A 23677-nucleotide genomic window follows, 5' to 3' on the forward strand; every position below is an offset into this window, starting at 1 on the left:
CCCAGCTTACCTTTCAGGGGTCTGAAGCTTGAAGGGATGGGGAGAGACAAGTCCAGGGGTGGTTGGAGGACTGTGAAGGTTGCCGGCAACTTCTGGCCATGGGGCACACTGGAAAAGGAGGGGAGAGGTGGTAAGAGGAAACAAAGACCAGGAGAGAAATGTTAGACCTTGGATGCTGCAACATCTGACACACACACCCATCCTCTGGTGCTTTGGGGCTACGGCCCTCCTACTTCAGAGAACACCTATCAAAGGGCTGTGTGCATCATGGCACTGCATGGTTGCAGAAAGCTTTTGTTCAAAAAGCAAGTTCCTAGTCGTTATGGATGCAATGGTAGGCTTGATGTTATGTGGGCAATGCCCACTGAAAACCTAGATGCTGGATGAGGTGCTGAGGAGGATTCCCAGTGGACAAGGCTTTAGCGCCCTGCTTAACCTTTTATCTGCCCCTATAACTAGCAAAGGGACGCTGGTGGCACTGTGGTCTAAACCACAGAGCCTAGGGCTTGCCGATCAGAAGGTTGGTGGTTCGAATCCCCATGATGGGGTGAGCTCCCGTTGCTCGGTCCCAGCTCCTGCCAACCTAGCAGTTCGAAAGCACGTCAAAGTGCAAGTAGACAAATAGGTACCGCTCCGGTGGGAAGGTAAACGGCATTTCTGTGCGCTGCTCTGGTTCACCAGAAGTGGCTTAGTCATGCTAGCCACATGACCCGGAAGCTGTACGCCAGCTCCTTCGGCCAATAAAGTGAGATGAGCGCCACAACCCCAGAGTCGTCCGCGACTGGACAGGGGTCCCTTTACCTTTATAACTAGCAAAAGCATTGTGAGATAAGAATGTGGCTGTTCGTGGAACTTTGATTTGAATAAAAAAAAAGCATAGAACAACGAAGACGCCAGGACTTAAGGGGCTATTAGGAATGGGAAGGGACCTGGACCATCAGCCCCCGACAGAATGGTTGTGCTGGCTAGGGCTGATGGGAGTTGTAGTTCAAAGCATCTTGTAGGCTCCAGGTTGGGAAAGCTGGCTCTAAGCTACGGATGGGGGGAGCCTGTTGTTGGACTTCAGCCCCAGCCATCATGGCAACTCATCAGGGATGGTACGAACTGCAGTCCAATAATTAGGCCTGGGTGATATATCCATATATCGGCCAGGACCGGTATGAGGAGCAGACAGTGATGTCAGCTTCACTCCGCGGTATATCGCTGGTGAACCTGCCACCAGGTTCCTCTGCTAGAGACTTCCTCCAGCAAGTATTGCTAGCAGAGGGACTCAGGAGTGGTGGCAATTTCACCAGCGATATATCGCTGAGTGAAACCGCCATCCCACTCTGCCCTCATACTGTGCAGAGGGAGAAAAAAGCTGCACTGGCGAGGCACCAATACAGCTTGTTCTTCTCTCTGCGTCCCTAGGCACTGGGGTGAGGCTGAAGCCAATGAAGCTTGTTCTTTCAATACCACGGTATATCACCAGACCGTGATGTTGGGCTGGTGATATTCTGCGATGTTGAAAAGCTGATATCGCCCAGCCCTACCAACAATAGCTGAAGGCACAGAAGTTATAAGGCTCGGATAGGACAGATGGCAAAGCACAAGACTCGTAATCTCTGGGTTGCAGGTTTGAGCCCCATTTTGGGCAGAAGATTCCTGTGTTGCAGGAGGTTGGATTAGATGACTCTTGGAGTCACTTCCAACTAAACAATTCTTTTATTCTCAGTCCCTGCTGTAGAAAGGGAACCTGTACCTCTGTCAGCATGGTGCTTTCGTACGAGGGCTGGTATTTCTCACGCTCCTGAAGGGACTGCTTCTCAATCTTCTCCCGGTCTGTTTTTTGCTTCCGGTCTGCTCCTTTGGGCTGAAAAGTACACATTTGCTATATCTATAAAATCAGATTTTCACATACACTTACAGTATGGTCCTGTATATAGTTACTGGTAGCCCCCCCCCCATTTATGTTCTGATTTCACGTATCGGTGAAATCACGCATAATTGAAACCCATTGATAAAGCCTGCAAACACCCTGGCCTGCCCCTGTTCCCCCCTTTTAGCGATGTTTCAGTGATGTCTTTCTGGGTCACTTCTGGGTTTGGTGAGATGTGCTTATACATAGTTGTTTACATATTGAATACATGTAAACAATGGGGGGGCGCCTATATTTGGAAGGAGCCCAGGGAGACAAATACTCCAAAAACAATGATAATTTAAAACATCAAAAATCAGTTGCAGTTTAAACAAACAAAAATATAAAAGCAGCCAAAAACATTCTTCTATCCAATGATCTCAGGGTTGCCTGGAATAGAATTCTTTAGCCACCAAACTCCTGGTAAACAGGATTAAAAAACAACAACCCAACAACAACTTGAAAGTTAATGATGAAGATAGGGAACCAGCACTGAAAAGGCCCTGTCACAGATCAGCCCCCAACTGGGCAGCACTACTAACAAGGTCTCGCCTGCTGTTCATAGGGTTTGCTCTTAGAGGGCATCCCATCCAGAAGCCAAATCAGATTCATACCCCCTTAGTTTTAGTAACGGCACACTAGTTTATTAGGTGCTCCCAACAAATTCACTAGGCCCAGGTTTTGCCTTATGTAGCATAATACAACTTGGCTTATTTGCTCGAGTCACACAGAGCAGGCACTCTCTTGTTTACACCTGCTTTCAGCTTTCTGAAAGAGGAGCTCTGTGGCAAGGCTTCTTTGCTGGGAGTATCCTGCTTCTGGGGGTGGGGGTGTTAGGTTTGATCACCAGCTCCTGCTGGGCAAGGCAGCATTACCTTGAAGACCTTGATGAGGCAGCTGGCCGAGTGCAAGTGCTCCACATGTTCCTCCTTCTCATTGGACCGGAAGGTGTCCACCTGGATTCGGAAGGGAACACCTTTCTCGCCACCGTTCTTGCGTAATGTGAATTCAGTACTGATGCAGTGGACCTGTTACCCAAAAAAAATGGGGGAAGAGGAAGGTCGGAAAACGGGTAAGCAGCATCAACTGGGAATAGGGGGTGTTCATAGAGTTGTAGAGTTGGAAGGAAGGATTTTATTTTATTTTATTTTTTGCCTAACATGAGGCTCAAACCCACAACGTTGAAATTAAGTGTCTCGTGCTCTACTCTACTGACCGAGCTATCCCGCAGGCTTGTTGCGCAAGGACTCTTCCAGGTTGGGCAGCTGCGTGGAAATGAGCCTTGTTACAGTCAAGAGCCTGTACAAAACAACTTTGCTCATTCCATGTGCAAGGCCAGAGTGGTAGCAAACATCCCTTTTAGTTCCAATGCTCAGGCACCCGTGCCAGTGTTTATGGGGCCAAAAAAATGCCACACGCAAACAAGGGGAAGTATCTGAATGTCTGGGGAACCCTAAGGCTTGCAGAAGTGCAGCAGGCCTTTTTAAGAGCATTGGCCCATCTAGCCCAGAAGTCTGTTCTCACAGTGGCCAGTCAGATGCAAGCAGGACCTGAAAACAAGAGCCCTCTCTTCCAGCAACTGGCATTCAGAAGCATCACTGCCTCCAAAAGTGGAGGAAGAATATCTCTATCAGATCTAGTACCCATTGATAGCCTTATCCTCCATGAATTTATCTGCTCCTCTTTTAAAGCCATCCATGGGGGGGGGGGGCCTCCATGAAACAGCCCAATAAAGGGTAAGCATGCTCAGTGAACACAGAATATTAACTGACTGAAGGCAGTAGGAATGGAACTGAGTGGCTGGAATCCCGGTCCTTCTGCACTGCAACGTTTTATTATTAATTATTATTATTATTATTATTAAAGGTTTTGTTGATTTACAAAAGTGTGCAATGTCTCTCGTATTTTTCCCCCATGTAACATTTTTACAAATCAGTTTCATTTGTTGAGACATTAGGAAGAAAAGGAGAAAAGAGGTGGAGGGGGGGGAAAGATGGGTGGGGTGGGGTTGGGTGGCGATGTTTCTATTTTACTTACTATATGTAGTGTTTGGTGTCAGCGTTGCTTGTGCAGGTTCTTTGCTGTTCACTTGTGTTCCTTTGGTGGTGAGAGAGGTTGGGGTTGGCCTAGGGTGTGGTTATTCATTTGTGGTTGGCTGTGGTGGTCTTTGTTTTCATGTGTGAGTGGGGTGGGTGGGTGTTTTGGATCAGGTTAGCCATATTGATTTGTATGCTGTTGGTGGATTTTTGTTGTCTTGCTGGGCTGTGTATGTGATAAAGGGGAGCCATACCGGGGTGAAGGTGTCTTCTTCTATTTGTCTGCACTGCAACATTTTGTGGCAGCTCCTACTTACAGTACTATTGCCAGAGGGCTCTCAAATTTCAGCGTGCACATACACACACATGCCTATCACACTCCTTTTTACAGCATTGTTTCGGCAGCCCCAGAAGTGCGGTCTCCTTTGTGACCAGCACCGGTTATGCCACCCTAAAACTGCCCCTATGACTGCGACTCGTGTTTGCTTGCATCTGCTGACTGCTATTATCCTAACAACATCTACTTGTTATTCAATTGCTGAAGGCATACAGGTTTGTTTACACATACTGTATTTACATTAAGTGTCAATGGTGTATGTCTTGGAAAATACAGAGGAAGCAAAACTGGTCTAAGGGGAAAGGGAATAAAGGCCCAAAGGAGGAGAAAGCAACTGTAGGAGTCAAGGAGTCCTACCGGCAGGTATCCCCACCTTGCTTGCTTACCTGGACAAAGACAGAAGTCCGCTTCGTCGGGTCCCACAGGAATTCCACGGTGTTGAGCAAGTTTGGGTGGATATGAGGTTCAAGGATGCCGACGGACATGGGGATATCTGTAGTTGGCCATCAGAGGAAGAGGGGGTCAGGATTTCAGGGCCAGCTTACAATCGGAACAATTACCTTGGGGAGGGGGGTGCATGGAGCTTCCTCCCTGGGAGTGCACATAGAATCATAGAAGGGATCTTGGAGATCCTCTCATCTGAGCCCCCTTGCTGAGAGCAGGATCCACAGTGCAGGATGCAACAACACCTTCCCTGCTCAGTGCAACCCAGCCTCTGCTTAGATGTCCCCAGCGAATGTTTCCCATCACCTCCCAAGACAGACTGTCTTTTGCTTCTCCTAATATTTTAGTGAAGCAGAAATTGGGCTGCCGCCTCCTGTCTCTCCACTGCCCTCCTTCAAATCCCTCTTCCGAGCTCAAGTTTCCCATGGAGACTTTGCCTTAAGAATCTTTTGCTTCTTATTCCCAACAGTAACCAAATTTTAAGTCCACACAACTGCATTTTCCTCCTCCTCGCTTTCCCCTTTTGTTTTCCCCATTGACTATTTTATACTCAAAACCCCTTTTTGTTTTCCCTTATGATGTTCTTTTAAAGTGCCACAAATACTGATAGTCTTGTATGTATAAATACATTTTCTCCCTCACCCTAAAGAAGAAGTCTCTGCCAGTGGAATGCAGAAGCAGAGAAATGTGGAGAGGGCCGAAAACGTGAAGCGGTGCTGGCGAAGTAGTGGCTGAGCAGGACAGCGTGCTCCAGAAAACCTTGAAATGTCAGGGTGGGAGTCGAGGCATTTGGAGACATAAAAATATCTCGGCCAGCCCCAGGTTAGGAGCAGAATGCATGAGAAAAGGACAATGATTTCCCTGGCGGGTTTCTCACCAGATTCTGTGAATAGAGCTGCTGCCAATGAGGGCTGCCCTGAGGCAAGACCTGCCCGGCCTCTTAGTCTTGTCAAAAGACCTTGATAGAGCAGATATTCCAGTGATGAGACTCCAGGGCAGGCCCCAAACATTTTCCTGCCCAGGCAAAGGACATGAAGGCACAAGGGCACCTATTCAAGGTGCTGACATTAGTGTTTAAATGACTTGGGCCCCAAATGCCTGAAAGGCCGCCTCTTTCGCTACAGACCCTCTTGGGTGCTGGGATTGGCAGAGGGGATGCTCTTGGATGTTTCACCTCAGAAGATTGTGGGGCGGCCCAGGAGAGGGCTTTCTATGTGGCAGCCCCAAAGTTGTGGATCTCCCTCCCCACAGCAGTGTGTCTGGCACCTTCGCTACACAGCTTTTGGTGAGTGCTGAAAACGCACCTCTGGCCTTGTGACATTTGAGATGTATATTTTCAAGATGCGCCCTATTCTTGTGAGGCAAACTAAGGCCCGGGGGCCAGATCTGGCCCAATCGCCTTCTAAATCCGACCTGTGGACGGTCCGGGAATCAGCGTGTTTTTACATGAGTAGAATGTGTCCTCTTATTTAAAATGCATCTCTGGGTTATTTGTGAGGCCTTCCTGGTGTTTTTACATGAGAAGAATGTGTGCTTTTATTTAAAGTGCATCTCTGGGTTATTTGTGGGGCCATAGGAATTCGTTCTCTCTTTTTTTTTTATTCAAAATATATTCTGGCCCCCCACAAGGTCTGAGGGACAGTGGACCAACCCCCTGCTGAAAACGTTTGCTGAGCCCTGGATCTTACGATCCTAAGTTGTTTTAAACTGCTTCTAATGTTCTTTTTAAAATTGTTGTAACATGGCCTGGAACCTTATGGGAAAGAGTGGGTTGTTGTTATATTATAATTATAATGTACTTTTATAATAATACATTATAATATAATGCGGGAGCAGTGGACTTTGGAGTCTTCAAGCAACCCCTCCACCCATGCACAATTCTACATTTGTAAATAAATGCAAACATTGCAAAACTCTAATAACCCTCCTTCCCTTTTTTCATATTTTATTTTCAATAATTTAACAATATAACATCCAAATTACTTACTTCTTCTTCCCTTCTAGATTCCCCACCCCACCCCTGGTTTCCAATTTCTCTCCTTTATTACCTTACACATCTTTAATTTTCCATTCCGTTACAAGTCCACTGATAACCCTAATTCACGCTAGTGAAGTAATGTGAACCAGTGACCTCCTTACAAGGGAGCCCTGTGCCCCTGGAATTTCTCATTGCTCACAGAAGTGGGGCAAATGTTCCCTGCATCCTAGCACTTATTTTCTACTGAAGCCGAAGCTTTTCTTAAGGGGAACCCTTAACCTTGTTCTGTTGACTGGGTTTCGCTTACAAAAAACTCAATCTGATCTTCAATCTGATCTTCTCTAAAATCACCATGAAGCATTCCCAGTTACAGAAGACTGACGGTTATGTTGAAGGTTTAAAAGAAGCAAGGTTTAGAAGTATTTAAATGGGCGCAAAGTCTCCAGGGCCCAATTAAAAAATGAATCCTTACTTACCAATATCCAGGATGCGGTCACCTGGCCTGTTCCACCTCCATCCCTCCAGCTGCTGGTGTTCAGTATACTGTAGTCGCCGGTCATGGAATACCACCCTGACAACACTCTGACAGGGAGAAGGAGGTGTCAGAGATCCCCCAGGATCCACTTATACCACTGGGGAAGTGCAATTCATCAAACACAACTTACACATCCTTTTCTCCTAAAATGCATAGGTCTGAAAGCACTCCCAATTAGGAATGTTGAAAACATTCAGATTTAAGAAAAGAGAAATCCAAATGTTTTTGCTAGCAAATGAATAACAGAAGAGCAGGAATGAGAAGGGAGCATCTACAAGCAAGGCATGGTGGGAATATCCCAACATCTGGGACCTTTGCTTTCAACAGAGAGATTGTGCATCTAGCTGTTGTAATTTAGTGGCTGGACCTATCTTCTATATACTCATTTATTTGTCCCCCCCCCCAAAAAAAAAAACACCTTTGCAACATATATGGTGTCAATGAATTTCAAAAGCTAATTATGCATTATGAGCACCCCAGGGTTTTTTTGTTTAATGCCAGTCAAATCTCCCTTTCCATCCTCACCTTCAGTAACTTGCGCCCCTCTGCAAACTCTCCCATCTTGGGATTGCACAGCATCCGGATCTCATAAGATTGCCCTAGAAAAGAGCAGAATATGTCAGGAATGGGAGGCTGATGTATAACAATAGGTCAAGAATCTGGAATATCAGGCACAAATTTTCACCAATGATTATCTAAGCCTAACATGGGTCTTGAACTCACAACCCTGAGATTATGAGTCTCATGCTCTGCCGACTGAACTATTTGGCTAGCAAAGGTTCATGTGTACATTTGTAGCTTTAGTATTTTACAGTATCTGATGGGCAGCTTGCAATATGATGTAATACATTTTATGTCAACCTGAATAATTAATCAACCAGAAAACATCCCATCGAAAGCATGCAATTTTAAGCCTATCAGTCAAATGTCGGATTCCGAATCAAGCTTTGATGCTGAAATCCAAATTGCAAAACTTGAAAATTTTGAAATTTCACTTGAGTTCTAGTCTAGCACCTTAGATATAGCAGGAATTTTACATGGGTCGTGGATGGGAAGCCTCTTGCTCACATGCACGGCACTTTTGGTCCTCCGGATGTTGCTGAGCTGCAACTCTCATCATCCCTGGCTATGCTTGCTGGGGCTGATGGGAATTGTAGTTCAGCAGCATCTGCAGGGCCAAGGATCCCCCACCCCTGCTGTGTCACCCTCCACAATTCCCTTCATCCCTCACCACTGGCATGCCGGCTGTGGCTGGTGGAAGTTGGGAGTTCAACAATATCTGGAGGTCAAAACCCATCAGCATGGTCTGCATCCATGCAAAACCTTCTGAAACCTCAACGAACTGCTAGCAGCATTCTGAGCTGTAAAAGCCAGCCTGAGCTGTTGGTTTGTTTGTTTTTAAGCTTCTTGGATGCTTACCATCCTATTCACTGTGTCTATTGAAGAGGCAACACATCTGTCCATGCCTTATGTTCACCACTAGGGGTCAGCATCTAGGCAAAGTTCACTCCATCCTCAGCACACACACACCTGCCCTAAACCTTACCTTGGTTGAGATAGGTAAGGGTCTCCTCATGCTGCTTGACAGCTGGAGAGGTAACGGCACACAGAACATACTGGAAAGAAGGGCAGTGTTGTTCGGCCGACGTGGAGATGCTGTTTGGTTCTTCCTGTTTCAGGAATGGCAAAGTCAGGGGTTCCCTGCAGGTAGCAAGGGAGAGGGGCACTTACAAATGATGATTTTACACTCAGCTGAGGGGAGAAACTCCTGCATAGACAACATGTACATGCAGGAAGTAGCCTGCAGGCAGAGAGCCAGTTTGGTGTAGTGGTTAGAGTGTTGGACTAAGACCCGGGAGACCCAGGGTTCAAATCCCCACTCGGCCATGAAGTCCGCACCTTGGGTCAGTCACTGCCTCTCAACTTAACCTACTTCACAGGTTTGTTGTGAGGATTAAATGTATACAGTACCTCCTTGTGGTTTCTGGAGGAAAAGGTGGGGCATAAATGCAACATATATACAGTGATACCTCTGGTTGCGAACGGGATCTGTTCCAGAGGCCCATTCGCAACCTGAAAAGCCCGCAACCTGAAGCGCAATTTTGTGCTTCTGCGCATGCGCAAGGCACAATTTAGCGCTTCTGCACATGTGCGAGCGACGAAACCCGGAAGTAACCCTTTCTGATACTTCCAGGTTGTAACATGAAGCAAATGTAACATGAGGTATGACTATATTCAAACGCACTTAAAAACTCCATACGTACATATATGCAGTGTGCAAATGTCAGGATGCCGAATCCAACAGTAGCTTCCCTGTGCTTAGATGGTGCAGTATGGCTAGTTGTTTACGTGCAAATTACCTGCTAATTTCTACATCCTTGCCCTTTCTATGTAGGAGTATCATGAGTCATAAGGCATCGGGTGGGGGGTGTTTTTGTTCCCTCATCCCACTTCTGAGTGTTCAATGTGCCCTAGGTAGGACACAGCTTTTGTCTGAAAGCATCTCTCTCTCACGTTCTGTCCGGCACTGACAACATTCACATCTGTCTTACAAATAAAGCAAGCAAAGGTTACTAGACTGCCCAATTTATAATTAGCCGGCTTGCCAAAATGTAGCCAAGTTACTCGTTAGTGGCACATTTAACAGCTCTGAAGGGAAAGAAAGGGGGAAAGAAAAGAAACAGCTCTCTTTTGCTTGACAAAAGCTTCCTTGCCCGCTCTCCTGGGGGCAATTCTTTACCCCAGACTGCCGGGTGAGTCTCTCTGTGTGCAAGCCTGTTTTCACATCTCATGAGTCTGCAAAAAGGCTTTCGACAATACCCTCCGCATTTAGCTAGGTTGCTCTCTCGGTGGCTTGGGGTCAGTCCCTGTCTTCCTCCCACCTGACGTACGTCACAGAAGTCTTTCTTTCTGCCTGCCTCTTGCATCTCACTGGCCTTGGACTCTTAAATTGAACCGTTTAACAGAACTTGTGGGCGGCTGCAAAATCTAGACTTCAACAGGCTCGATTGTCACGCTCAGGGCTTGAAGAGGCCTCTGGGGTGGTTTTCTGGACTTTAAAAATAAATCCACCTCTGCAGAGTTGCAGAGTTACAGTCTGGATGAAGGAGAGATCCGGGTGGCAGAGGAGGTGTTAGGAAAGGTGAGCTTCAGAGCAGGTTCAAAGGAAGCTTTTGGTTAGGGAGAGGAAGGCAGAGTAGAGGAGGAGACCCCCACCGAGAGTTGCAAGCATGGCCGAAGGCAGAGATAGGAGGCTGAGGAAAGATGCAGAGGTGGGCAAGAGCAGCAGAGTGGAGAGAGTAAGGAAGAAGGGGCAGAGGAGAGAGAACCAGGAGGTGAAAAACTCTGGACAGCAGTTTGGGAGGAGACTGGCGAGGCATGCTGGAGCAGTCTTGCAGGTGGGGATACAAAGCACCCCCAAAGAGCCAACAAACATAGTTGAACCCAAGAAGGAAAGCAACGGGAGATCCATCCAAATCATTGGTTCATTCACAAGTCCATAAAGTCTCCCTCGCATGGATGATTCTTGGCTTCTGTGCTGTGGAGCTTAATTTCCTGGAATTTGTTTAGGAAACTTAAACTACTGCAAGACATAGCAATGCCGCTAGTGTAGGTGGCTTTAAAATAGGTCACAAACAAATCTGTGGGAGGTGAGTCTGTGGAGGGGATATCAGCCAAAATAGTTGAAGTGGAGCCTCACCGTGCAGAGGCAGTCTACCTCCAAATAGCAGATCCCTCTCGGCTTGTGAGATTTCACAAGACCTGCTGTTGGAAGCAGGCTAGATGAGCTGTTGGTCTATAGTGAGGCTGTTTGAAAGGTTCTAAGCAGCACCAGTAATTCCTGCCACTATTCTACGCATCCCTTCCTGAATAAATTTCAGGCTTCTGCATGAACTTTCCACCTCCCCGACCTCTGCGGATGGCGTTGGGTGGGAAGGGAAATGCAGGGCAGGGCAGGACAGGGCAAAGCAGAAAAAAGAAGGCCTCTCACCTTATAATGTTGCTTCCAGAGCAAGGATACACTTCCCCCGGGCTTGGCCAGTAATGATCAGGTTGGCTGTGCCAGAAAAGCATGATTGGCAGATCCCAAAAAAAAGATGGACTAGGAAAATACCAGAGAAAAAGAAAAGAAAGTCTTAGCTCTGCAGCAGGCTGTGGCTGTTGTGCAACTGGGACCATCCCTTTTCTTTTTATGCACCTGCCGGCCAGGTGGGAGTGTTCAAAAGGAAATGCCATTCAATTGGCTGAGGGTTAAATACCTTGGATAACAGCATTTTATAGCCTTTTCCTTTCCTGGGGTTGACCAGAGGAACTGGTGGGTGCCAAGGACCCAGGACACATTTCTTTACTTAAAGAATAGCCCACAACCTCATTAAAGAGAGACATGGGTGTATAGTCCAAAAGAGCAGAGAAAGAAGCATGAAAAAGCCCAGGCAGGTAAAAAAACAACAACAACAATCTGGTGGCTAAACCCCAAAGTCAGGTAAAATTGCCTGTTTGGAACTAGGTTTCATTGGGCAGCGCTGGATAAATTTCAAACCCTTATTTAAGGGTTTTTTTGAACAATCAACAAACTATCACTATTAAATGAAATCATTCAGAGGGAGGGAGGGAAGGGAGGGAGATAAAAGAATAATTGCTTGCATATGTTTGTAAATGTAATTGCAGACAGGAAGAGCAAAATAATTTCTGCTTAAACCACTTGCAAAATAAAACAATAATGTTCCATTGGCTGCTGGAGCAAGCTGCGTGACAGAATAAACTGTGGTTTCTGATCCGCATTTTAATCCAGCATTCTGTATTTTTAGATATAGGTTAGAGGGGCAGGTTAGAAAGGGTCTCTCTTTCTGGAACCCCCATCCCAGTGCAGAAGGGGAAAGTCTCCATTGCCACCGGATAACTGGGGGAGCTTTGTGTACACACAAACAGCAGAATCTTCTCAAAACATTGAATAAAATGTGGATTCCATCGAAGTTGCATTGCCTTTCTTTTTGAATGCAGAGTGAGCCTCCCTCCTCAGACTATGTTCAGTGATAAGAGGGGTGAATCCTTCTTTAGCATGGGCAGGGCACTTTACCTTTACTGCATATTTATCATAGCCAGCTCTCGCTGCTTTCAGGTCAACTGAAATGTCTTCCTGGCAGGCTCAGATTCCAGAACACCCCCCTTTTAGAAAGGGAACCCCTGGTGGGAATTTACATGCGGCTTGCTTGAAAGCAAGCACAGTTCTAGAGTATCCAGCAATCCGTCACACTCTGGCGTGACCAAGATACAGAAAACAGGCAGAATGGGGCTTTGCAGCCTGGTTCACAATGGCTGGTGTCAGCAGGGGGCAGATTTAGCACCCACTTCAGTGGTGTATCCTGAAGTGCACCCCAATACTTCCTTCTATATGCTTGGTCCCTTCACTGGGAGAAACCAAAACTCAGCACTTTTTCGACATTCATTTATCAGGTTTGTTTGTTTTAATACCTCCCTATGATGTGCAAATATCAGGATGGTTTATACATGTAAAAGTAGAAAGAAAATACCAAAGGCAGATGCAAAATTATTATTATTATTTTTAAAAAACTGGAAGGTGGAAAAGCACCGTGGCAAAAGCCTTTTGGGGTGAGAGGTCTCTTTCCTTGGTGATGGAAAGTCCTTGGTGCTTAACATAACCAGGCAGGCCTGGAGTTGAAAGACAACCACCTCACCCAATTGCCTTGCCCAAGAAGATGATATACGGTATATATAAAACTGTCTGGTAGCTGCTAGAATCCCCGAGGTCCATCCAGGGAGTGATCTCACTCAGCCACCTCTTTCAAGGCAATCAGGACCAGCCCCTTTCACAGTGAGGCACTTACCTGGACCCAGGCACCTTGCTAAAAACCAGAGCCAAGGTGAGCCAAAGGTCAAGCAGACGTGGTTGGCCACACCTCCTCCAAGCACTTCATCCACCTTCTCAGACCACTGGCCTTTCACAGCATCCAGGGATGGAGAATCTGTGGCCATAAACATAAAACTAGATGGTGCTCTGGTTGCAACCATTGATCTGATCTGTAGAAACAACAGCATCTGGAGTCAAGATAGATACGGACTATTTTATCCTCAAGCTGCTTAGCAATCATGGCACCGTATGCCTTTATAAGGTAAAGGTAAAGGGATCCCTGACCAGTAGTGGCTGACTCTGGGGTTGCGGCGCTCATCTCGCTTTATTGGCTGAGGGACCCAGCGTACAGCTTCCGGGTCACGTGGCCAGCATGACTAAGCCGCTTCTGGCAAACCAGAGCAGCGCACGGAAATGCCGTTTATCTTCCCGCCAGAGCGGTACCTATTTATCTACTTGCATTGGCGCGCTTTCAAACTGCTAGGTTGGCAGGAGCTGGGACCGAACAATGGGAGCTCACGCCATTGCAGGGATTCGAACCACTGACCTTCTGATCGGCAAGCCCAAGAGGCTCAGTGGTTTAGACCACAGCTCCATCCATGTCCCTAGTATGCCTTTATAGGGAAGGGCAAAACTTGCCCTGGAGTCCTGATAATGGACAGCCCAGCCCATCCTTCACTGACCAGGCTCTGGCAGACGTCCTCCCCATATGCGTACAAACACCCCACCCATCCTAATGACAGAACTAGTCCTGGGAATCATAATCAGACTTCTGCAGCTCATTTCAAATGTTCAAAGCCCTTCGCCTCCCTCATTGCGGTGCAAAAGCCCCACAAAGTAGGTCAGCTTTGTTCTTCTCACATTGCAGAAAGGGTGTCTGAGGCTGATCAGATGGCGGCTTGCCCAAGGCCTCCTAGCAGATTTGTGACAGCCATACAGGATTGGTGCTGTCCCCTGGCATCCTTGGACCATTGCCAGGGCCCAGACAAGACCCACTGCTGATGCCTCTCCCTGGAATGCTTAAAATTCTGGCCCCGTGCTCTGAGCAGCCCCAGGTAGCCGGTCCAGTTTCCCACAATGCTCCTCACCTAGCATTGCATCTAGGATGACAGCCACCCACCCAAATAAGTTTTTCCTGGGACCAAGAAAGAGAGGAAGGGACCCACTAGGGCCCCCCTCAAACCTGAAGCTGGTCAATATATTACACATGTTTAGGGAAGTTTTTAATTATTATCAGAGATAAGGTTCAAACCAGGGACTCCCCATTTCCCCTTCTAAATCCACTTTACTACACATAGCTCTCTCTTACGGGCAAATAGAAGCCTTCCAATTCCATCACCTAAAAGTGTGTCTTCCTGAGAGCTGGCCTCACAATGGGTTAACTTTGAAGGCAGTGTTGGTAGTAATGACTGTTGCATAGTCAAACACAGAGTTGCCTGGAGTGTGTAGGAGGTCAGTGGGGAAAATGGGGTCTGACGCAGTAAGGCAGGAAGAATCCTTTCGGCTCTTGCGCAACCGTCCTGGAGCCATTTCCGTATTATTACGGAGAAGTGTTATAAATGTGTCATTATGTAAATCCTCCAAGTCAGACAATCACTACCAGAATGAAAAGAGGGAAAGGGCAGTGGGGGTGGGGGGTGGAATTGTTGCCTGCTCCTCACCTCTTGCCGGACGATTCCCAATTGTGTGATTGTTTTGGCAGCGTCACCGCCAGCATCATAAAAGTGAACTCGCCCGGCGTGTTCAAGAGCCCAGGTGTCAATTCCGGAGACGGGCAAATTGCACCTGTACTTCGTACAGCAGGTCTGTGGGAGGTATGGGGGATGCCATAGCTCAGTGGCAAAGCACATTCTTGGCATGCGTCCAGCCCTCTGCATCTCTCAGAAGGCCTTTGCTCTGAAACCCTGGAGAGCGCAAGTTGCACTGTGTAGAACACTATATTCTATTGGAAGGGCAGTCCGGGTTCAAGTCTGGCGAATAAAGAAAGAAGCTAAGAAGGGTGAGCAGGAGACTTGAAGTTGCCCTTCAAGTCAAGGCTGGTTCAAGATATTTTGCTGCCTGAGGTCAAGGACAATATGGGCACGCATCTACACACACATGTCCTGTGTGTGGAAACAGAGCACACTGGAAGTTGAACCCTCCCCATGATGAGACAGTGTCCTCCATCACACCTGGGCTCAGTGTGCTAGCATAAGAGGCTCAGTGCAGGCTGTGTGGAGCACACACAGAGAGCTCAGTTCTCCCACCCCACCCCACACACTGATAATTTTACTATTTATGCCCCACACATCTTACTGGGCTGCCCCAGCCACTCTGGGCAGCTACCAACATATATTAAAGCATAATAAAACAGTAAACATTAAAAAAAAAATACTTCCCTATACAGGATTGCCTTCAGACAGCTCAGGGGTCAGATAACTCCATACCCTCTGACCTTTCCCCAATGAAAATAGGAATGTTCTAAGGAAAAGCGGGACATTCCGGGATCAGATCAGAAACCGGGATGGCTTCTCTAAATCAGGGATGTCACTAGAAAACAGGGACACTTAGGAGGGTCTGCAATATGCATGGGGGAGAAATTCTCCAGAAAATTCATCAGCATGTTAGTGCACAGTTCTCCTAATAAACGCCTTTTTAAAAAATGGAGCTTTGCCTGAAGTACATTTTTGCAAGAATTTTTCCCTATTGATTTTTTGTTTATTACTTATCATGATAGGTGCCTTGTTGTGGCATGAACACTTTCACCTACTACAGGGATTTGGGGGGGGGGTTCAGCCCCACCCCTGCCTTAATACAGCCGTACCTTGGAAGTCGAACAGAATCCGTTCCAGAAGTCCATTTGACTTCCAATACATTTGGGAACCAAAGCGTGGCTTCTGATTGGCTGCAGGAAGCTCCTGCAACCAATCAGAAGCCATGGAAGCCCCATCAGACATTTGGGTTCCAAAGAATGCTCACAAACCGGAACACTCACTTCTGGGTTTCTGGTGTTCGGGAGCCAAAACGTCAGAGTACCAAGGCGTTTGGGTTCCAAGGTACGACTGTGAATGCATTTTTGTAGACATTGGTGGGTTGGGGAACTTCACTGCAACCTTAGAAGTAGTGTGAATTTTAAAGGGGAGCTGTGGTTTGGTTTTGCATATTGGCTGAGTGTGGATTAGAGTAGTTTCTCATTAATATGCCAACAAAATTGAATTTCTCCTGCCCCTCCCTACCTGGACTACCATTCAACATATTAGTCCATGAATTTGAGGACAGTCACATTACCTATCAGTTTATGACATACCCTCCAACATTTCTCTGATGTCCTAAGGAAAAGCGGGACATTCAAGGACATTCTGGCTTCTGTAAATCCAGGACTGTACTTGGAAAATAGGGACCCTCAGAGGGTCTGTTATGAATGTTGATAATTCTCTACTCCCACTATGAAAGCTAAACCATGACTTAGTACTAAAATTCTGATTAGGAGAATCCTAAATTCATTTTTTAAAGAAAATTTGAGTTGGGCAAACATTGCTTAAGCTTTTCCCCTCTCCCCATTACATTTCACCGTGTCCCATTACAGGAGGAAGTAAATTCCAGTTCCAGGTTTTCTTTGGTAGAGAATATTGCAATGGAGTAGAGCGATCCTTAGCTGGCAGCCGGCATGTAAGGAACCCTTGGTCCCTGGTGGAATCCTGTGCCAGGACAAGATCCTCTTCTGGAATAGATTCCCTGCAATCAGGAGAAGTGAAGCAGAGAAGCTGGTTGAATCTAAGAGAGTCACTTTGGGCCCCGGGGATGAGGGACCTTGAGAGAAACTCGTCTTAAAACAGAGTGTTACTAGCTCTGGGATGCTGACGGTGTGCTAAGCATCCATTCTACAGCTCCTCTTCTTCCTACGCAGTCGCTCTGACTAAGAAGGTTCAGCAAAGGCCATGGAGAGAGGAGACACGGTGGGGCATGAGTCATATATGCTGCCATACAGAGCTTTGGCAGCTTACAACTTCCCTATGATTGCATTTGGGCAAAATGAATGTTTTTGTGCTCCAGTTGCCAGACGAATAGGAAAGGTAATTCTGCCTTCTACTGTGCCGTGCATGTGAAAATAATTGTTCTGTGAAGGTACTGTTTGCAGTGGGGATTTTTTTAAAAAAAATAGTTCAAGTTTCTAGGCCTCATTATGGTGGAACCGTACACCCTGAAACCACGTATCTGCAAACAGATCCAGTGCTCATTTCTTGTCTATTTGGTTGCTTAATTAACTCTATCCATTCCTCTCCAGCTTATCCCTGAACACACACACACCAACCCCCCCCCAAAAACCCCACCACATCCTGATTTTTGCACCAGTTCACTTACTAAGTTTGTAACAAAAGCATTAGCAAGTCGCAGCATCAAGGTGATATAGACTAATTTCACAACAGATTTGCTAATGCTCCAACCTCCTTAAAATCCCCAACCCCAACCTGGAAATCTTGCTCCTACCTAATCCCTAACTTTGTAGGGTTGGCTGTGGTTATTTAGTGGTGACGTAGGGGTACCCTGTGCATGCTCAAGGGCACAGTTATCTTTATTATTACTTTATACAGTTCCCAGGCTTTGCTTCTGGAGCTGAGACCCTCATTATCTCTGGCTCCTTCTGGGGTTTAGATGAGCTAACTTGGGATGTTTGTTTTGGGAGCTGAACTGGAAGCCTCGCCAGTTTTATTATTCAGAAATAGCTCCTTTGTACTCTTCCCTGTACTGTAACTTGTTGCTTACTTTCCCCGTATAATGTGTTCAAAGCGAGGGGTGAGGAAAGGAAATATCCACAATATGGAATGTTCTCTGAATACGAAATCAGGGTTTACAGCAAACAATTTTAAAAAGGGAGGGGGTTGTTGTGAAAATGGGCAGGAAGAGAGGATAGAACCCTTGGCTGAAGGAATCGCCCAGAGGAATCACGGTCTGAATGCCCAAGGTTTAATTCAAGGTGACAAATGTCTCCCCAAATAGTTCAGGAAGCAGTGAACAGCTACAACCAGGACTAGATACTTGATCACATAATTGATCACAAGGGGTGCTTCCCATGGGTTCAGACAGATATCTGGTTTGACACTGCATCTCTGTGGCCAGCCAGATGCCACTGGCTAATCATAGCATGTCAGAAATCATCTGTCCCCAGGATTTGGCCATCAAACGAATCCTGCCTGAAACACAGAGGGTGGTATTCCTGCTCAGAGTAGACCCACTGAAGTTAACAGACATGATTAACTTTGGTTCATTCATTTCAATAAGTCTGCTCTGAGTAGAATGCAACTCATTTGTTCCATTTTTAGCTCTAAATGTCATTGATATATCACCCTCCATTAATTTGTTCAACCATTTTAAATATATATATGTATGTATGTGTTTCATTTATACACACCTTTTCTCCAAGGAGCACAAGATAAGCCTACATACTTTAATCCTCACAACAACCCTTGAAGGTAGGCTCAAAGATACTGACTGGCCCGGTGTCACTCAATGAGCTTCATGGATGAAACAGGATTTGAACCTGGGTCTCCCTGCTCCTGTTGCAGGGGGAAGGTATGGCCCACCGACTCCCATCAGCACCAGCCAGCATGGCCAGTGGTAAGTGATGATGGGAGCTGAGAGACCAACACCAGCTGAAGGGTAACTTCCCTACCCCTGATCTAAGAAAATGCAAAATGAACGTCACTTCCCAAGACAGACAACCTACTCAGCCAACAGTCTCTACATCTTATCTGAGTTGAGCCTTAGTTTGTTGGCCCTCATCCAGCCTAGTGCTAGTTCCAGGCATTAATGATGTGTGTGGTCGAAGTGTCAGCTTTCAGCCTGTAAAGACAGACTCAGCAAAAGACAAAATATGGAGAAGGCCCTGAATTCAGTATATACAACTGGGTTAATTTTCATTATCTGTATATGCTGCCCAGCCTCTGATGTGCCTTGAGGGAAAAGGGCATTGCTTAACCCCTAAGCATTTCAGCTTGAATTATTAAACTCTTGAATTATTATTATTATTATGGGGGGGACATGTTGCTTCCTACAGGGAAACCAAGCAAGTCAAATGGTAGAGCCAAGAGGTGGGGTCCCAGCGGTTTTGTTGGAAACCGAGAGACAAAAGCCATGCAGCCTTTGGCTGGAGCTGGTCCAAGACACTTTGCCGCCTGAGGTGAAGGACAGCAGTTGAATGTTACTTTAAACCTGGCAATGGGACAGCATCCGCCATTTTGTTTTTTTTCTGGTCAATTGGCAACTCTAAGGCTGAGGTGCTGCACATTCCCTGAGTTTAAGGGCTGTGTGGCCAGGGGATGAGAGAGAAGAGCAGGCGCTCCGGACCCAAAAGTGGAATCTGGCAGGAGGGCTAGGGGATGGCTGACAACAATTAGAGGGTCCTGTTTCTGGTCTAAAAGGGGAAGTAATGGGGTTCCTTGGGAAGTTATCAATGGTTTCTTAAACCAAACAATAATATTCCAAAATAATATTCTAAAATTCCCAGAGTTCCCCAAGAAGGAGGACTGATAGTCAAAGCACTCTGAGAACGGTTTCTCCGTGAGGGGAATAGGGGTCTCCTAGCAACTCTCAGTACCCTTAACAAACTACAGTTCCCAGGATTCTTTGGGAGAAGCCATGACTGGCATGACACAGCGTAGAAGGGGCCTATTTCTCTTTCTGTCATAGGAATTAAACTCTGACACGGAGGGTGGGTCCTACTTAACCCCCTTCACACATTGAATGAATACATGGAGGAGGCCATGGGGCCACGTGAGGTCTCCCCACCTACCACCATCCCCACACACCAACACCACCCTCCCCGACAGACATCTGTTTCAACATTCATTGGCAAGAGGTCTCTGCATGCACAGATGCATGTGTGGAGGGCTCCCGTGTGCATTAATCCCAGGGATGTGGTGGCAACATACAGGACTAGGCTTCAAGGACCTGCAAGCCGCCATTCATCGGTTCATTCCTTCACGCAACGTGTGGAGGCAATTGTGTGTAGCAGCCCTTGTCAATTCTCCACAAGTGGAATATCCCATCCCCTTGCTGAGATTTCTGATCTCCGCCCCACTCTTCCTCCTCAGGGAGTTGCTGGCACTCTCCCGTTTGCCTCTGGTGAAGTTTTATCTGCAAACAACTAAGCAAGCAATAAATTTATCAGTAAACAAATGGCATAGATTGCCTCTCCCCCCCCCCATCTCCAGCACCAACCCCCAACTCCTATTTCTCTTGTTTATACTGTATACATACCAGAGGCTCTCACGCTGTCCTAGAAACCTGGCACGTGTTTGATGTCAAAACATATGGAGATCAAAGGCCTGGAGAAGGAGGAGGAACAGCAGAGAGGAAAATTCATATCCAAAGTCCAGGTCCTGCCTGGGCACCATTTGTAGCTCGGGGACAGGAGTGAGGCACAGGTATTGCCTTCACCCGAGAGGGGGTTTGACCCCAGAGCAAACTGGCAGTGCTGGGGCTCAGCCCTGGAACACACAATAACAGAAAATGCTTTCAGAGCACATGAACATTTCTTGGGTGTTCACAGATACAGTGGTACCTCGGGTTACATACGCTTCAGGTTACAGACTCTGCTAACCCAGAAATAGTGCTTCAGGTTAAAAACTTTGCTTCAGGATGAGAACAGAAATTGTGCTCCGGCTGCGCAGCAGCAGCAGGAGGCCCCATTAGCTAAAGTGGTGCTTCAGGTTAATAATAGTTTCAGGTTAAGTACGGATCTCCGAAACAAATTCAGTACTAAACCTGAGGTACCACTGTAATGATAGAACACAGCCTTTCCAGCTAATTTTGGTCTGTTGTGAATGTGCAACATGCTGGTACGCACTGCTCAATTGCTCCCCCGCCTCATTCCTCCCTTTGCACAAGTGGGATAAACAAAGCCTTGGTTTCTCGTTGCATCCAAACCAGGGCCTGTGGTTTGTTCGTTACTCCCTAGAAAGGCAAGCCAACCACAAATCATGACTGAAGGTTGGCTAGTAATTGTGGCTCATTGTGGAGGAGCAAGCCATGATCCCGAGGGGGTCTCTTAGCAACTCTCAGCACCCTTAACCAATGACACTTCCCAGCATCGTTGTGGGGAAGCCGTGACTGCTCAAAGTGGTATGATACAGCTTTAAATGTATAGGGCAGATGGGGCCCAAGTCTCTGAAGACCAAACACTGAGGACATCACGGCATTTCTTATGCTTTGGGTTATAACTTCCCAATGCAACTTGCAGAACCCATCACTTAGGTTCAAAGAGCTGAGCACTAAGCGTGCTTCCATACTTTGGGGGAGCCAGCCTTGTACACAGCAAATGCTTCCTTTTCAGATAGGGAGAGGGGTTTAGTGGGCAGAGGAAACGGGTATGGAAGACATATACATGTTCCACTTTATATCCTGGAGACTTGCAACATAGTGAGCGGAAGTTCATCAGGTGTAGCTTGTCCGAGCATTAAGTTACAGAGATCAAGGAATATGTACCTGTTAAATATTGTTCAGCAGTGACAGCTCCTCCAGAGCTCTGCCTGAGGGGGAGAAACACTACAAGGCATCTCTAGGAGCATGCCAGACAAGTAACTAGGAGTCAGTAGTAGTAGTAGTAGTAGTAGTAGTAGTAGTAGCAGTAGCAGTAGTAGTATATTACTTATACCCCACCCATCCAACAGGGTAGGAAGAGAAACAAATACTTTTTTCTATCTGCTTCTCATTTTTAAAGTCCCCCCCCCATACATTCCATTGCAAACATTTCATTGTTTCTGTATTATTTCCCCCCGCTGATTTAATGGGAGACCAGTCAATCATCTGCTGCCTGTATATTCCTTGTTATCTATCCAAATAGGATTAAATACTACTAGCACTCCTTTCCCAAACAGGCCATCAGACCTGCCAGATTTCAGACACACTGAACAAAGGGCCCCCTGTTTCGCAGGCAATTTAAAAAACGGTGCTCTTCCTATAATCTTCACATTACTTTTAATGGGAGACCCAGGTGCATACCTTCTGCTTGTACCTTCAGCGTTCTTTATTTTGCCTACCGGCATGAAACTGTCAGGCATTCCGCTACCCTGCAAAGGATTAGGTCTGCAGTGTTTTAGAAGGATAGAACAAAAGAGTCCCCATTTTATAGGCAATTGAAGAAGAGACACTCAGACATAGCCTAGCTGCTGTCTGAACTACATTATACGAACCAGAGCTAGGGAGCGTTCTCTTTTTTAAAAAAAATGATATTTATTGAAAGTTTTATAGAATTACAAAAAGGAACAAAGAAGAAAAAAGAAAGAAAAAACAAACCACATCAAACAATACAAATTCAAAAAACAAAAATACACCACAAACACTTAAAAACAAATCCATCATTCTCAAATCCTCAACTGTCATTACCTTCTTTCTTTGACCTCCTCCTCCCCCCTTTTTTGTATCCTAGTTGTTAATTGTCGCAGCAAATCCTTTCCATATTTCATAATATTCTGTCATTACATTACCTTAATCTATTTTAATCTTATCTTACTGTAAAAAACCTTAAAACTTAAAACTTAAATCTTATTTTTACCAACTTCTCATAACCATAATATTCTTACATAATTCTTTAAACATTTTTGCTAAAGCCAAGTAATTTCGTTCCAACATTTTTCTAACATTCATCAATTTTATAAAACAATCCTAGTAGTAAAAAAAAGAAGAAATAAAAACAATCCAATCTTCATCCAGCGTCCCTTCCTCCTGGTCCCGGGTTTTGTCAGTCCTTATTATCCCACTGATCTAGCGCATTAACCTGGTAACCTTGTATCCGAGGCCCTTAAGTCTCTTCCATGTCCCTTCCGCGGCTCTTCTTCATATTTATAACTGTATTTTCCTTTGTCTCCTGCTCCTTTCACTCGTGGGAACTCCAGCTTAACAATGTTTTTAACCCTTCTCAACAAATCAGCCCCTTTTCCATAGTCCACACTAAACTCCATGTGGTATTTAAGAACATATTTCAAAAACCCTCCAAAATTAAGAGCCCCCACAACCCCAAACATCTCACGGGCCATTGCCAGACTTGAAAAGTCCAAACATCCCTGCATAGGGGGGGTCTATCCAACCCCCCCATTTCCAAGCCAAACCAAACTTTATCTTTCCAAATCTGGCTTTTTCCAAGTTCATTTGTCAAATCCAAAGGCTCATGTTCCTGCTGGGCCACAGCTCCCTCTGTCTCTGGTGCCCGAGATTCAGCAACATCCTCTTCCCTCATCTGTTCTGTCAGGGCACACTCCTGATTTAATTCCTGGGTGGGCTCCATATAATTTCCCACTGCCTGTTCAAAATTTCTGATCGCATCAGTCATCAAATCCGTCTTCTCATGTAGCTGTTCCAGTAGGGCATTTGTTTTAGAGAAAGCACACAACAGAGCTTCTGAATACATTGTCCTGCAAGGTCAGAAGTCTATTCCCACGATTGTAATCTGTAACAGCTGCAAGCTCCCCGGAGATGGTTACAGTTTCACAGTCTCCCTCTAGGGGGAAAACTTCTATTTGTTCTTTCTTTTAAAAACAAGTCTAACAACAAAGTTTCCTTTTTCAGATATTTTGTCAATATTTGTTCCTTTAAAAAGCGAAGGGG

At 46.1% G+C, this 23677-nt stretch overlaps 1 protein-coding gene across 4 annotated transcripts in view; it reads right to left on the reverse strand.

Moving 5' to 3' along the window:
• The window catches only part of LOC308572531 (transcription factor CP2-like protein 1), a 32171-nt gene that overhangs the window by 7125 nt on the left and 1369 nt on the right, over positions 1–23677 (reverse strand). The window contains exons 2-13 of one of the 4 annotated variants that reach the window (XM_081168676.1): positions 20333–20400; positions 16640–16810; positions 14758–15556; positions 13074–13266; positions 11219–11329; positions 8774–8928; positions 7753–7826; positions 7169–7274; positions 4657–4763; positions 2773–2925; positions 1742–1852; positions 11–108 (exon numbers count right to left, since the gene is read on the reverse strand). In XM_081168676.1, coding sequence (XP_081024802.1) covers positions 11–108; positions 1742–1852; positions 2773–2925; positions 4657–4763; positions 7169–7274; positions 7753–7826; positions 8774–8928; positions 11219–11301 — 887 coding nt within the window. In that variant the 5' untranslated portion in view covers positions 11302–11329; positions 13074–13266; positions 14758–15556; positions 16640–16810; positions 20333–20400. Of the gene's footprint in view, positions 1–10; positions 109–1741; positions 1853–2772; positions 2926–4656; positions 4764–7168; positions 7275–7752; positions 7827–8773; positions 8929–11218; positions 11730–13073; positions 13267–14757; positions 15557–16639; positions 16811–17437; positions 18347–20332; positions 20401–23677 lie in introns of those variants that run through there. The other 3 variants (XM_081168677.1, XM_081168678.1, XM_081168675.1) reach the window with 3 other exon arrangements.

This window comes from Podarcis bocagei, assembly GCF_964188305.1.
Source record: "Podarcis bocagei genome assembly, chromosome: 13".
Taxonomy (NCBI): domain Eukaryota; kingdom Metazoa; phylum Chordata; class Lepidosauria; order Squamata; family Lacertidae; genus Podarcis; species Podarcis bocagei.